This window comes from Kogia breviceps, chromosome X (genome assembly GCF_026419965.1).
Source record: "Kogia breviceps isolate mKogBre1 chromosome X, mKogBre1 haplotype 1, whole genome shotgun sequence".
In the NCBI taxonomy this organism is placed as follows: domain Eukaryota; kingdom Metazoa; phylum Chordata; class Mammalia; order Artiodactyla; family Physeteridae; genus Kogia; species Kogia breviceps.
In genome coordinates, this window is record NC_081330.1 from 106189716 (window position 1) to 106205402 (window position 15687).

General features: G+C 39.6%; 1 protein-coding gene across 17 annotated transcripts in view; it reads left to right on the forward strand.

Annotated features, from left to right (window-relative positions):
* DMD (dystrophin) overlaps positions 1-15687 on the forward strand; it is a 2551447-nt gene that overhangs the window by 795597 nt on the left and 1740163 nt on the right. For all 17 annotated transcript variants that reach the window (XM_067023689.1, XM_067023685.1, XM_067023692.1 and 14 more), the window contains exons 5-6: positions 2255-2347; positions 9201-9373. In XM_067023689.1, the coding sequence (XP_066879790.1) occupies positions 2255-2347; positions 9201-9373 (266 nt within the window). The remainder of the gene's footprint in view (positions 1-2254; positions 2348-9200; positions 9374-15687) is intronic.

Here is a 15687-nt window from a genome sequence, read left to right on the forward strand (position 1 = left end):
TGTATATAGTTGGGATATAAAAATAAATGTAAGTATTAGATTATCCATTGAACCTACAAATAAGTTTACGCGGGGAGTAATTGGGAGTGATTTGGCAATGAAACTGAAGAGTAGCCTTTTTATTATTTTCACCTGGATTTCCCACATAGCTCCATAGTTTAAAAGTTATAATTAATAGGATTTAGAAAATTAAGATGAATGATAAGGAATATATTTTAGCATTGAGTGAGAAAATGGTAAACCCATCTTACTGGAGGAAGAGACAAGAGGGAAAGATAGATCCAAGTGAGACTTAGTTCAGTAAAGGTTTAGAGCCTGAGAGAATGAAAGGTTTAATCAAAATGAATCTCGGCTATTTAGTGAAGCTATCTAGAGGAGGATAAATGGGAAACTCTCTCAGGTCAATACCCTCAGGACAAGACAAAATGGCAGAGTCCTGGAGACAGCCAAAAGAAAAGTCAACCCAAGGGATCAGTGAGCCTAGGGATAGTAAGTAGGGAGAGAAATCTGAATTCTCAGCTCTCAACCCTTGCTCTGAAAGTTTCACCTCCATTGTATAGACCTTAATCTGAAGTTGCATATTTGCTTTATTGTGATATTCTCTCTTTTTAAAGTATCCCTGGATACTAATTTTTAAAGTTAACCTTTTTCTTTGAGATAAGTGTAAATTCACATGTAGTTATAAGTAATAATACAGAAAGATCATGTGTACCCTTAACCCAGCTCTACCCCAATGGTAACATACATTAAAATTATAGTATAATATTACCATAGACATCAACATTGATACAATCCACCAGTAGTATTTATGTTTCCCAAGTTTTACTTGTACTTTGTGTGTGTGTGGCCACGTGTTTTTAGTTCTTTATAGCATTATCACATGTGTACATTTGTGTATCCACCATCAGAGTCAAGTGCAGAACAGATCTGTCATCACAAGTATCCCTTGTGCTACCCTTTTATAAACACATCCACCTGCCCCTCCCACCCCACCTCAGTTCCTAACCTCTGGCAACTGCGACTCTGTTCTCCATTTGTATAATTTTGTCTTTTCAAAGCTGTTATATAAATAGAATCATACTGTATGTAACCCTCTGTGATTGGCTTTGTTTTTTTCACTCAGCATAATGCCCATGAGATTCACCCAAGTTGCTGCATGTATCAGTAGATGTTCCTTTTCATTGCAGAGTGGTAGTCCACAGTATGGATGCACCAGTATGTTTAACCATTCACCCTTGTATGGCATCTGGGTTGTTCCCTGTTCTTGGCTGTTACAAATAAAGCTAGTATGAACACTTAAGTATAGGATTTTGTATAAACAGAAGTTTTTATTGCTTTAGAATAAATGCCAAAGAGCCCAATTGCTGGATTGTATGGTAAGCACATGTTCAATTTTGTAAGAAACTGCTGGAAATGTATTCCAGAGTTGCTGTACTATTTACATTTCCACCAGCAAAGCATGAGTGACCCAATTTCTCTATATCCTCATCAGCATTTGATATTGTCACTATATTTTTTAAACTTTTTCCATTATGATAAGTATGTAGTGTTAACTCTTTCTGTTTATAATTTGCATTTCCCTATGGCTTGTAATATTGAATATCTTTTCATGTTCTCATTTGCCTGATGTTTATGTGTAACCTGACTCCACCTAAAAAACGTTAGGAGCAAGAAGGACAGGAGATGGTATTTGTCTTGAAAAAATAAAACTCTGCCAGATTTTAATTCCCAAACCCAGTCCTAGATAGAGAAAAGAGAGCTGGCCGTTAGCTCCATTGTTTAGTAGAGTTCTAACATGTATTTCTAAAGCAAGGACATTTTAGTCAAATGCAGGCACCCCTAATTACAATAGCACTCCTCTGAGCTAGATAAAAGGATTGATGAAATTTCTATTTTTGAGTTTCAATTATGTCCTAGGAAGCACTTTTTAATTTTAGGCATCCTTTTTGAGTTATCATTGCTATATATTTTATTTAGAGATACTCTTATTGGGCTCTTTAATCTGCAGTAATTTATATATACATGAAAAGTACACTCATTTCCTATCTCTTTGTAAATGTGTTTGGGGACACTTGTTTGTTACAGAAAGTGCAGTTACAAATGCATTTTGTTTCATTTTTAGATTATTTTTAAAAAGCTATAATGCTGTTTAGGCTCTGGAAATAGATAAATGCAATTACCTTTGCATTTTTTTTTCTTTTCAAACAGACGTTTTATCTACTTCCTTCAAATGTTTCCCCTTTATCTTTAACAGGTTGATTTAGTGAATATTGGAAGCACTGACATAGTAGATGGAAATCATAAACTGACTCTTGGTTTGATTTGGAATATAATCCTCCACTGGCAGGTAAGATTCCTGATGATTTTTTTTTTTGGTGGGGGAAGGTAACGTTGCTGATCCTTTCTTTCATTTTTACCATTGATCTGCAAAACATGTATATCTCTAACAATACAAAGCCCATCTCTATAGTGTTGCCTTTTAAACTGGGATGATTGTCATCTGCAATGTGAAGTATCAGCCGATTATAAAACAGGTTCTAGCACATTTGCAGGAATATTTTTCGAAATTTTATTTCACTGGGTACTGATGAGGCAAAAAAAAAAAAAAAAAAAAAAGAGACACCTCATCAATAGGGTAATAAAAATACTTTTTACAAATAGGTCTTCTATAACTCACCTAAAAGTAAATCTGCATAGTTTTGTAAGAAGAGGGGCATTTTTCCTGTTAATCACTATCAGGTGAATAAGACTTTGTGAATCGTGTGTATTCTCAATGTAAACTAATGCCAATAAAAGATTATTAGGATATGATGATCTGTATATGTGTTATACAGAAAAACTTACTTCATAGTCTGATTTGGAAATTGCATTTTTTCTGAACCACCTCGGCACAGGGTCTTCTGAATGCCTAAACTTACTGGTCCTCTGCAAAATGGATTACAGATCATTGGTTTAGTGAAGAGTATATATTTTTTTAGTCAGACCGACAAGAGCTTAAGTTTTAACTTCCTCATTTACCACCTTAGTGACATTGGATATAATGTCATCCCTTTCTGGGCCATAATTCCCTCACTATCAAAAGTGAAAAAAAAATGAACACGTATATTTCTTGTCAGGATTAAATGAGAGAATATCCATAAAGTACTTAGTACAGTGTACCATTTTCCTTAGAGGCGTATCATATTAATAACTTTTTTTTCCATTCATATTTTAAGAATTTGGAGGGTAATTGAGATGCTGGCTCTTTTTACTGGTAGAGATTACTTTTTTATATAACAGCTTTTTTTGAGATATAATTTATATATCGTAAGTTTACCTGTTCTATGTGTAAAATTCAAAGTATACCAAACTGGTTTAGTTCTGTTGCCCAGCACTTCTCAAACTATTTTGAGGAAGAAACAATTTCCCCCATCTGTCAAACATTTTAGGATATTTACAGAGTTGTACAATCATCACAACAATATAATTTTAGCACATTTCCACCACCCTAAAAATAAATCTCATGTCCATTTACCATCACTCTCCTCTCCTACCCCCAACCCTAGGCAACCATTCATCTATTTTCTGTCTCTATATGTCTGCCTTTTTGGACATTTCATACCAAATGCACTCATACAATATATATTCTTTTATATCTGTCTTCTTTCACTGAACATAATCTTTGAGGTCCATTCCTATTGTAGCAGGTATCACTACTTCCTTTAGTAAGGTTGACTTTTAACTTGAATTGTAGATTGGTCCTGCTCGGAGTCAGACAGCATGTAGACCAGAGGTATACCTACTGAACTCAGTACCCATATCGTTCTCCCAATTGACACCCATATTGTTCTCCCAGTTGACTCCCATATCTTTTATTGTAAACACTCTGAACTGGCTCAGTCCTATTTCACAGAAATATGGGCAGAGAGAGAAAACAACCATAGCGGCTGACAACAGAGAATAGCTCATAAGAGCCTCAAATGAGCCCACGATTCTCAATTCTGGGTTTTTTTCATGTAGCGATGGTGTCAAATAGAACCAGCAAGGCAACATAGGGCCCCCCACCAAACTGGTTTCCTTCTGTTGCTCAGTACTTCTCAAACTATCTTGAGGAAGGAGCAGTATTTTCCCCCTTTCCCATTGTGTGTGAATTACAATAAAACTGAAGCATTAGGAAAATGAAATGAAGAGACACATAAAACCCAAGCTTCTTTTTTATCATTAAACTCAACCGACATAAATAGGACTCTAAAATTGCTATGGAAGTTTCTAATGGACTATCAACTGTTGTATTGATATTTATCTTATAGCCTTGTAACAAATTGTTCATGGAGAGACCCCAGCTTGCAGAAAACACTCTGAGTTGCGCAGATGGCAGTCATGACAAAGCCAGCAGGAGGACTTAGGCGTGCTCAGAGCCCCAAAAGGCTATTTTAATTGTATTTATCACCCAAACTGTCTCTCATATGATCTCACCCTTTCTTATCTCCTCAAAACCCTTTCCAATTCCCTCTCAACTCACTGCAGTATAGAGTTTAAAACCACCCTGTCTGATATTTTCTTCCTTTGTTTTTGCATGTGCTCATTTTTTTAATTAGCATGTGGAAGGGCTTTCACATCAGGAATACCAGAAGGAATGCTTTTGCAGTCTTTCCTGGTCTTGAGACTTCTCTTAGAGTCTTCTGTTTTCCATCTGTGTCCTCAAATCACCATATCCTTGTGATTGCAAGGCTGTAGACTCTTTCCAGCCTCTGCCTCTTTTTTATCTCTCTTCTATCACACTGCCCTGTTCTACTAAAACTACTAAATCACTTTTTAAAAGTTCCTCCTGCTCGATACTCCTCATCATAACCCAATGAATCGCAGAAGATATTTTCACCAAGAGTGCGTATTTGCCTTCTTATAAAATAGTCAAAGAAGCCCTTGAGTCTCAGTAAAGATTAAAGGACACACTGGCCAACCTAATGTACTTTCCAGATCTATGAGATTAAGAATGACATGAAGAGATGGAAAGATATGAATCTTTGGTTCCAGTGTCATATACTATGTTATTATTATTGCTGTGGAGGCCTTCTCTCTGAACTTGCAGAAACTCAGGAATGCCAACCCCATTTCCCCTGTCACTGTTTTTCTGGTTTCTACTTAAATGAAATGATTTGCCTGAAAAATAATGCCTGTATCGAGGAGTAAGCAGCTTTGAGCAAAATTGTGAAGTAGACAATGTGTGTTAGGTGTCCCTTTCTTTCTTCCTTTTAAAGTGAAAACCATCCTTTTTAGTGGGGGCGGGGGGTCACCTTGGTTCTGGGAACCAACTGGAGATAAAAACATATCCTGCTAATGAAGCTGAATCTGGCCTCTGTACCCCGACACCAAATTAATTCTCAGAGACAGAGTTTTGGGTGAAGTAGAAAAGAATATCTTTATTGTTTTGCCAGGCAAAGGGGGCCACAGCAGGCTAATGCCCTCAAAACTGTGTATCCCAACCAGGAGGGGGTAGTGAGGAGTTTTATAGTAATTGTTCAAAGAGGGTGTGATCAGCTTGTGGACATTCTTCTGATTGGTTGGTGGTGAGGTAAGTGGGAGTCAGCATCATCAACCTCCTGGTTCCAACCCATCTGGGGTCTAGGTGCTTATGGGCAGCGCACTGTTAACTTCTCCCACCTGGTAGAGGTTTCAGTATCTGCAAAACAGCTCAAAGATATTGTTATGTGTATCCCTTGAGGAGGAACCAGGACCCTGCTCCAAGGCTGCCCTATTGTTTCTCTTGACTGCTCCTCCCTTCCCTAATTAGCAATTGTTTGAATCTGCTTGTTGGAACTCAGGGAAGGTCATGGAGGCTGAAGGAAGCCTATTTCCTGTAATCAAAGAAAAGGGGGACACAGGAAGGCTTTTGTGCCCTGGAGTCCCACAAGGTCCTGCTTGGTATCACTAACAGTGGTGTGCTCTCAGAGGTCAGACCCCCACCTTTGCTGGCTACCTCAAAAGAAATACTCAATTCCAGGGCTCCTTTACACTGGAATGTTTATGTTATTTATTATGTGCACAACAGATAAGAGAGAGATGGATTTTGCGCTGCTGAAAGCCCTTACTGTAACCTCCTGCCTACCTAGTGCTTTCTGGGCAAAACAGGTCTCGATCTTCTGTAGGTCTTTCACACACTACCATCCATCCCTTGTAGAAGACTATTCCTCCCTCTCTTCAGTCCTACCCCTCTGCTGTAACTCCCTTTAGTCACAGGATGGATTCTGGGAAGCAGACTCTGAGTTTGGCAGGCAGGTTGTTCATGGATGCATACCCAAAAGCCTTCTTGAACTCCATGGAGAACTGGGAGCTAGAATGAGCCTTTAGAGTTGTCGTGAGTGGGGCTGAAATGGTTGAGTCTTTATACAATTTCCCTTCATCAGTTAATAAGGTGGGCTGCCCTACGTGGGATGTGACCATAGGTGACATGCTTGTGCAACTCAAGTAGTTCCTGAGGGGACTCATGGGTGATGTCTGCCTCAGGACACCTGGAGAAACAAGCTCTTCCTTAAAGGAGAATCCTGGTAGTGCATCTCCAGGTCCATCACACCTTCTTTGCCCCGTTAACTCCTAGTCGTTTTTTGAAATCAGTGCTCAAAGACATTTCATGTTTTTCCTTTAAAAAATAGATGTATAGCTGTATTCACCCCCACACACGTATTTATTTATATTGATTCTTTCTGTCTTAGGGACAGTGAGCCCTGAGGGTGGGGAATTTTTCTGCTTAAAGACCCCCCCATAGGAGCTTCTCAGTGTTTGACTGAAGGGTGATCCTTAATAAAGATTTCTTGGTAACTCTCCTCTCTGTAGGAAAAGAAGAACTGTTATCTCACATTGCCCTTTATTATTATTTTTTTCTCAGCAACATTTGCACCCAGGTAGAAGCAACAGCAATGAGGCTGAGGCTGATAAGCTGAATTAGTGACATAATGATGCTAAAGGAGCTTTGGATCGAATACCATGTCCTTTAACATTATGTGCATAGAGGGCAGTCTGGCCAAGCATTTCACAAATGAATCCCATTCATCATTGGAGGGCTGCCTGATCAGTGCAAATCCATCAACACCACTGAGCCGGTGTCTGCCGATTCCAACCCTGGTTCAGCACAGGACACACAGTACACATCCTGCAGTCTCTGTACGTGGAGGCTGTATATTTTATAACTTTAGAATATGATGAGAAAAATTATATATCTTACATAACTATTTGACCTATTTATTCAGTAAGTTAAGTGGCTAAATAAGGAGGTCAGGAAGGAATTAAGAAAACTGGATAATCCACCCCTAAATAATAGATTCAGCTATCAAGGGATGGTGACAAATGTATGCAAAGATTTCACATCTTCACATCAATCCCACGTTTACAAAACATCATCTCAAATCCTTTTCAAGTATTTTAAAGTTAGATTTAATAGTCTATCCTAAAATTTGCATTGAATCTTTCATAAAAGGATTACTAACATTGGAGATGTTAAAATATGTATTTTCCCCGAAGGCATTTGTTAACTTCTGCATGGATGAAGAAGCAACATAAAATGTCATATTTGGGATACACAATAAATATTCATCATTTGATCAAATGTTGGTAGTATATGAACCTTATACTGCCCGAAAGGGAAGCCCTTGGTGGTCAAAACGAATCACATTTACTCATATACTTCCTTTAAGTATGTGATAAGGGGACTGACATATTAAAGAAGTAGCCTAGTAATGATTCCTTTAATAGAAAATGTAGACGGTCTGTTCTATAATGAGGTGTCAACTGCATTCTCGAAACCCACCCAGAAAATGGATTTCTGCGGTAGCTGAATTAGAAGAGTGACAGTTGGAAATACAACAACTTGCCGAGTGGCATTTGCACCTGCACACAGCCTAGGACACAATCAAATGGCCAGAAACCAATTCAGGAAAATAAGACCGAAACTGGCCTTTTTCCCCTTTTGCACAGTCTTGGTTTCCGCTTCCCTTCCGGGAGCCGGGGGTGGGAGGCGGGGTGGGGCCCAACTGACGCTGCTACGTGGCCCCCAGACCCCACCCCCCCAGGACCCAGCGGCCCCTCCCAGTCCTGCACGCCTGGCTGCGTGCCCTCCTCAGCCCGCACTGAGGCCGGTAAGTGCTCGCGGCGTCGCGTCTCTCATTTGGCCTCCGTCTTCCTCACTGCGCCCGTGCTGGGGTCTCTGCTGGCCCTTGGCTTTCTCCTTGCCGCTGCCACCCTGCTGAACAAGTGGCAGGGCTTGTGTAGGCCCTGAATGGACTTCCTACGCGGCGTCACAGCGGCCTTAGTCTCCTTCACCATCTCCATCACAGCTGTTGCTTGATGGGCGGGGCTTCGGAACCAAAGCCCAGGCGTTTTCTTTGCCACCATGCTGTTTGCACTTGACTTCTACCTCATATTTCACAACGTGGCCGAATTTCTCAAACAAGGGGACTCTGCAGAGGTGACCACAGCCCACACAATGGAAGTAGGGAAGTCCGACTGTGACTCCGGACGTGGTCAGGGTGCCGTGTGTTGGGAGGGCGGCTGTGACTTCTCAGAGTAGCAGTGCGAGTTGCTGACGGAGCGGGACCTCCTCACAGCCCTGAGGTAACGTTCCTGAGCCCAGCACACAGGACGACACCCCTTGCGTTAGCACTGTCTAGCCGCTCTGCACGTGAGGGAATCTTGAATGTTCTACCCCGTCTCCCCACGTGTGTCTCACGGACCTGAAGCCCTTTAACCTCTCTGCCAAAAACAAGTACAAGGGGACAGCGTGCGTAGAGCCTTGTTACCTCCCACCCACTCAAGAGAAGCATTTCATGCTGTGGGCAGAGGAACAGCTAACACGGAAACCGCCAAAGGGCCAACCTGCCAGGCCCCAGTCGTTTTCGTCTGCATTTGGTGCCCCTGTTCATGACAGGCACTTTGTCCAGAATGATCCTTCCAAGATTCTTTTGTTCAAGGAGCACTAGCTGCCTCTTCTTTCTTGAGGCAGGGAGAAAACTGACCTTTGCCCTGTCATCTAGGAGTGAGTGAGTCTCGGTGCCCATAGCTGGCCAAGCATTTCGCAAATGAATCCCATTCATGGGAGGGTTACCTGATCAGTGCAAATCTGTCATCACCACTGAGCCAGTATTTATTAACTGAAGATTAGAACATTCAGGTTTAAGTTTGTGTGCTTCTTGTTCATGCATTTCCTTATGAAAATATCTTTCCACACGTAGGTCAAAAATGTAATGAAAAATATCATGGCTGGATTGCAACAAACCAACAGTGAAAAGATACTCCTGAGCTGGGTCCGACAATCAACTCGTAATTATCCACAGGTTAATGTCATTAACTTCACCACCAGCTGGTCTGATGGTCTGGCTTTGAACGCTCTCATCCACAGTCATAGGTAAGATTATCGAGACATTGAAGAATTTTTGAAAGTATTGATTTAGAATCTGATATCTTTTTCTCCAGGATGGTTCCTGATCATTTCCCACTATACAACATGTTATTTATGTGAACCATATTGATCTAACCATCCACTGGAATGTACTGAATAAGAATATCCTATTTTTATGTGATATTACACTTAGTTGTTGAAAAGTTAAAACTATCAGAGCATGAATGTGATTATGGTGGGGGGGCGGGTATCAATATCTTTGAAATTGAGACTGCCAGAAAATCAAGGATATATTCTAACTTTGCTAAGAATGGAGTTGGTCTTTCTATACAAATAATGTGTTAGTAATGAGCTTCAACCGTAGCGTTAAAAATGGTTGTAGGGCTTCCCTGGTGGCGCAGTGGTTGAGAGTCTGCCTGCCGATGCAAGGGACATGGGTTCGTGCCCCGGTCCGGGAAGATCCCACATGCCGCGGAGCGGCTGGGCCCGTGAGCCATGGCCGCTGAGCCTGTGCGTCCGGAGCCTGTGCTCCGCAATGGGAGAGGCCACAACAGTGAGAGGCCCGCGTACCACAAAAAAAAAAAAAAAAAAAAAAAATGGTTGTAGATGTTATGTGAGTGGCTGTAGTACAATTAATTACCATCATCAGATTAATAATGTGAAAAAGAAACATTTCTTGTCAGATACTTAGATAGCAAATACCATAAGGCCCTGTATATGTGTATATATATGTATATATACTTATATTTCAGGGTTAAAAGAGGCTCTGAGCATCTTAGCAACCAAGACAAAGAGCAGACCACAATTAATTCTATGACTCAGTGCTCAAAATATTAAAAGAAACAATTGCTCTGGAACAGCAAAGCACTTGCTATAAAGCGTGAGAGTTGTTCTGTTGACCTTCGTAAAAGGAACTCAGTGTGACATAGTGAACCAAATGTCTTTAACTATATTCACACTATTATATTTTCTAAGATAAAATAGTTGTTTGCTTTTTTTTTGTATAAAGAAGCTCAGTAAGTGAATTAATAACAGTTCAAGAAAAAGCAAAACGACATGGTAAATACATACATTATATATAATGAATACATTCATATATATTGTATGTATAATATACATTTACTCTGAGGAACATCTGCTTTGGTTTTCCCAATACCCATCTCTTTTACCCAGCCCGATCCCCAGGGTCAAATACATTGCCTTATTAACTGTGTTTGAAATGCCACTGGACTGCATCTGCCCTGATTTTCAATGCAGCTTATCTTTTCTCACTTTGATCTTTCTTTTCTCGACGAGTCTAGTCTACCATTTTCCTGTGCCAATCTTCCTTCTAGAAACGTCCAGAATATAAATTTTCTTCCTGGTTTAGCAGTCCGGGAGCAAATGCTCTCTAAATAAGCATCTTTGTCAGGTGTCTTGCTCCAGCTGGGTTTAATTAACCCCATCTAGACTGAGTTTCCAGGTGAATGACTCAGCAGCCTGACTTTGGAAAGGAGACAGGCTCACACTCAGTCGGCATGTTAAGTGATGTTAATATGTTGTTTTTCCTGAGTGTGACAGGAAGAAAAATATTCCACAGCCTCAGTACAGCCAGATGAGAGGGGATAGAGACGTTCATTCTGCATTATAAGTCAGTGTTCATTTATGCAGCCACGTGCTTCACAGTAAGGGCTGGAACATATTGATCTTGCTGTTCATGTATACATTTGCAGATGAACAGAAATATCGAGGATCGGGTTATGCGGTCCTTGTTGGCTCGTTAGCCTTTTCTTTTCAAGTGGAAGACTTCAGTCCTGCAAGCGTGTTCACAGACTACATTTGTTAATATTCTATTTCATGATTTCTGAATGCATTTGTAAGTAATACAGTAAACATATCCAGGTTACCCTGTCACATCTACTCTTTGTCTCTCCAAATATCTACGTTTATATATTCTTTTGTCATACTGAATGAATCATCAGTATCTACCTTCTTATACATAACATGGTTACTTTTCAAGAGGTTTCTCACAGTTGATAATGCTCTTTCATGAATCATCTCCCTCTTCTTTTTGTCTCTGACAGATGAACATATTGTTTATCTAAAGAAAAAGAGAATGGTTGAACTGTTTGTTCCAGGGTGATTGTCACTGGAACACTTAGGAATGTCATGAGGTGTCCTGATTTCAATAATTGAAAGACTGTAGAACACAGGCATGAACTTGATAACGAACATGGGAATTGACAAAGAGCCTTGCCAAAGATCAGGCTTTTAGTGAATTTATATTTCTTTAAGGCTAAATTTTATCTTAATATGTAAGAAATTAAAAGCATTAAATTAAAACACAGAGTTCACTACAGTGCAGTTAAAAGGAAGCCAGATTCTACTTTCATGGGAAAACCAAATGATAATTGATTAGAAGTATGCTCAAAATATGCAAATAAGTTGCAATAAGTATAAAGTTGCAGTTAAATTTTCTTCCTAATTTCTTATTTTAATTTATTACCATAGAAGTAACATAGCATGTGGTTTAAAAAAAAAAAAAAAGTCAAACATTAGAGAGGGAGGCAAAGGACAAAAAGAAACAAAATGTGTCTTCCTGACCTCAGCCCTATCCCATCACTCTCCACTTCCTAGAAGTAGTTACTGTCAGCAACTTCTTTTATTCTTTCTGACAGTTTTCATAATTATATATATCTATTTCTTGATTAATTCATTTCTGACAGTAGATGGATTTATTCCTTAATATGAAGCCCACAAATATTTTATCCCCATCTGTTTCCTGACTTCATCACTATATTATAATCATTTTATTCTTGTAATTGTTGCCTGTGTGACTTTAAATGACAGTGGTATAGTTAGTTTCATCAAGTTTAGACAAGATCTGTTGACCACCTGAAATGAAAGTTGAGGAAATTATCAATCATACATACTTCCTCCTCTTCTCTCCTCTCCACTTCTGTCATTATATTGTTATTCTTGCATCAATAGTGTTTGTAACATTTATATCTCTTCTGTAAGTATAGGTTCTTGGCTTGAATCTGTACATTGAAAATGTATTACTGTTATTTTATAAATATAATTAACCTTAAAGTAATAGAAGTTAGTGTTTTAAAGCAATTATTATTTTGTAGGCCCTGTTCTAAGTAAAATAACCCATCTGTTTCTCATGACATACCTACTATCATTGTCCCCATTTCACAAATAGGCAAATCACATAACCTCGCTGTGCCTCAGTTTCCCAAAGATCATTTGGTTATGTCAACCTAAACAGAGATAAATGGAGGCAAGGTCAAATGATCAGAAATTCAGTTTATTCAAGAACAACAGAGGAATTGCAATTTGGGAAACACATGCTGTAACAATTTATAGGCGAGTCTGTTGGGGGTTTGGGGCAGGCTGTATGTATGGGCAAGGAGCACAGAGAGGGGGCAGTACAGCCGGAGTGCAAGCAGTAAGTTCATTGACTTGAGGATGGGGAGAGATTCTTGGTGGATATTCATTGGTTGGGAGATAAGGCTTGATCTTCTGTAAAACAGGCGTTCATAGAAAATCAGCCTCTGAATTCTTAAGTTCCGTTCTTCTGAGGGCACGTGTGGGAAATTCTCCATTTTATATCCTCTGGTTCCATTTTTGACTGAAATCTTTTCACAGCTAATATGCTGTAGAGCCAGGATATGGATTCGGAGGGGACTCTGCTTCTCTACTAGGCTATGTTATCTCATTCAGTATGTCGGTTTCCTCAAAAGTGTGGGGATCCTTGGTGGCACATTCTTATTTATGACTTATGGTCTATGTTAGCATGGGAAGGTGTATGGCTTTCCTCTTCAGTTGGTTAGTTTTACAATTCTTTATGCATTTGAAAATCATGGTTATTTAAAATGTTAATTAATGGTGAATTTTAATGATTTAAAACATTTTATTAGATTGATTTTAAATGCTAGAAGAGACCCCGAAGGCCATTCAGTACAATTCCTTCTTTTTAAAATGAAAACACTGAAGTTCAAATAGATTACATGACTTAGATAACTCGTCACCCAGGTAACTAGTTAGTGGCTAAGGAGAAGGTGAAGGGGATGAAGGGAAAAGGGCTTAAATGTGGAAGTAATCCTATTTTTTTTATCATACTGATTTAACCTTGTTTACTTTGCTGTAGGTAAGAAACTGGTTTCCCACACTCTCCCCCCTATATTCTTTTCCACTCCCCTTAGTGAGGAAGGTGGGGCAGAGGTTGCATAGTGAAATTAAAACTTCCCCCAAATAGTCTAGGATTTAATTTTTGTTTCTTAAGAGTTTTTTCAGTACTAGAGACAGCTCCCAATTTATACATATTTTAGGTTCTAAAAGGTTTTTAGCTGTTTTGGGTAACTTGGAGTATATAGGGGAGATTAGATTTACTAAGAAGTGCACAAAAGTCTGGTGAATTCAACAGGGTAGGAGCAAGTAGAGAAAAGAAAATGAGAGTCAAAGGAGAAATAAAGTTGCATCTTTATTTTGAATTCTGGTTTTAGAAAATGGCAGCTAACCCCATCCTTGAAACATCTTGTCTTGCAGAGCATGAGTTCTTAAGCAGGAGTCCATTGACAGACCCAAATGTCCTAAAATTTTATGTAATTCTGTTTGAAGCTATGGATAGGAATTTTGTCTGGGTAGAAGTTTCATAGTGCTTATCGGATTCTCAAAGGTATCTGTGATCCAGGAAAGGTGAAGAAGCACTTAACTAGTGGTTTCCAGTGTTGTTGGGTAGAATTGTAATTCCTTAACAGCCAAGGCCTTTTACAGAGTCATCCCAATCCTCCTCCTAACCATATCTCCCACCACTTGATACTAGAGATCTCCCAGTGGAGCCAGGCTTGTGAGGTCCTGACTGACTGGGCACATTCTGCTCTTTCCTTCTCTAAGAACTTTGATTCTCTAATATCCACGCAATTTAGAATTCTATTCTCAAAAACTTTTCTTTAGTCTAACCGAAACCACCATTTAAGAGTCCCTTAAGCCTCAAAAAACACTTTCTTGACCTCTTCAGATTTTAGAAAACCATATATATTATTACCTGTATTTGTCACACTTAAAATGTATGTAACTTGTGATGTATGGATTTTATTTCCTCGTTAGATTTAAAATCCTTATAGGATAAGAACGGCCTCTTACACAACTTTATGTTTTCTCCGTTATTAAGTAAAATGATATTCACGTAGTATGTTCTCACCCGTTCTCTGGTGTAGTCAATAAATATTTATTGAGCCCCTCCTATGTGTCAGGCTGGGTTTCTAGAAGTGAACAAACCTGGCAAAAATAATTCTATATTCTACATTCAAGTGCGGGAGATAGGTAAATAGATAAGATTAATTAAATGTGTAATATGTTAAATAGTAGTTAAGTGCTAATGAGAAAAAATATAAAGCAATTAAGAGGGATAGGAAATGATTCTGTGTAAGTTTGATTTGGGGGAAGGCAATTTTAGATGGGGGAAGGGCAGGGAGGGACTCATCAATGTGACTTTTGAGTAAAGACCCAAAGGAAGTGGAGGAGTGAGCCATGTCTATGTCTGGGGGAAGAGAATTCCAGGCATAGGGAACAGCAAGTGCAGATGCGGAAAACTATCTAGCCTGTTTGAGGAATACGAGGAGGGAGGCAAGAAATAAAATCAGAGAGTTAATGGGGAGCCAGACCATGTAGGGCCTTGTAGGTGGCAGTTAAGTCAGTGAATTTTACTCCCTCGATAGCAAGGATTTGAGAAGGTTATGATGAAATATTTTACCAAATCACTCTGACAGCTCTGCTGAGAATAGATTAACAAGGGCAAGGGTGGGAATAAGGGAGCCGTTAGAAAGCTAATGCAGTGTTGTATGCAGGCTAAGATGGTGGTTTGGATTATGGTGCTAGCAGCGAGGATAGTGTGAAGTGGTCAAATTCTGGATATATTTCCAACTAAGTGTTGTATGAGAGTGAAAGAGTCATCAAAGTTGACACCAAGGTTTCTCTACTGAGTACCTACAAGTTTGACCTTGTCATTGATTATTGAGGAAGGGAGAACTATAAGAGAGGTAGGTGAGTTGTGGTGGTACAATGGGGATGAGTATCAGAAGGTCAGTTTTGGATGCTTGAGTCTTGTGATGACTCTAAGTAGAGCTACTGAGTAAGCAGATGGATTCAGAGTCTGAAGTTCAGGGAAGAGGTCTGGGCTAGGCTTATTGAATTAGAAGATACCAGCAAATAGCTGGTATTCAAATCCATGAGACTGGATGAGATGAACACTTTTTGTTTGTTTGTTTTTGCGGTACGTGGGCCTCTCACTGTTGTGGCCTCTCCCGCTGCGAAGCCCAGGCTCCGGACTCGCG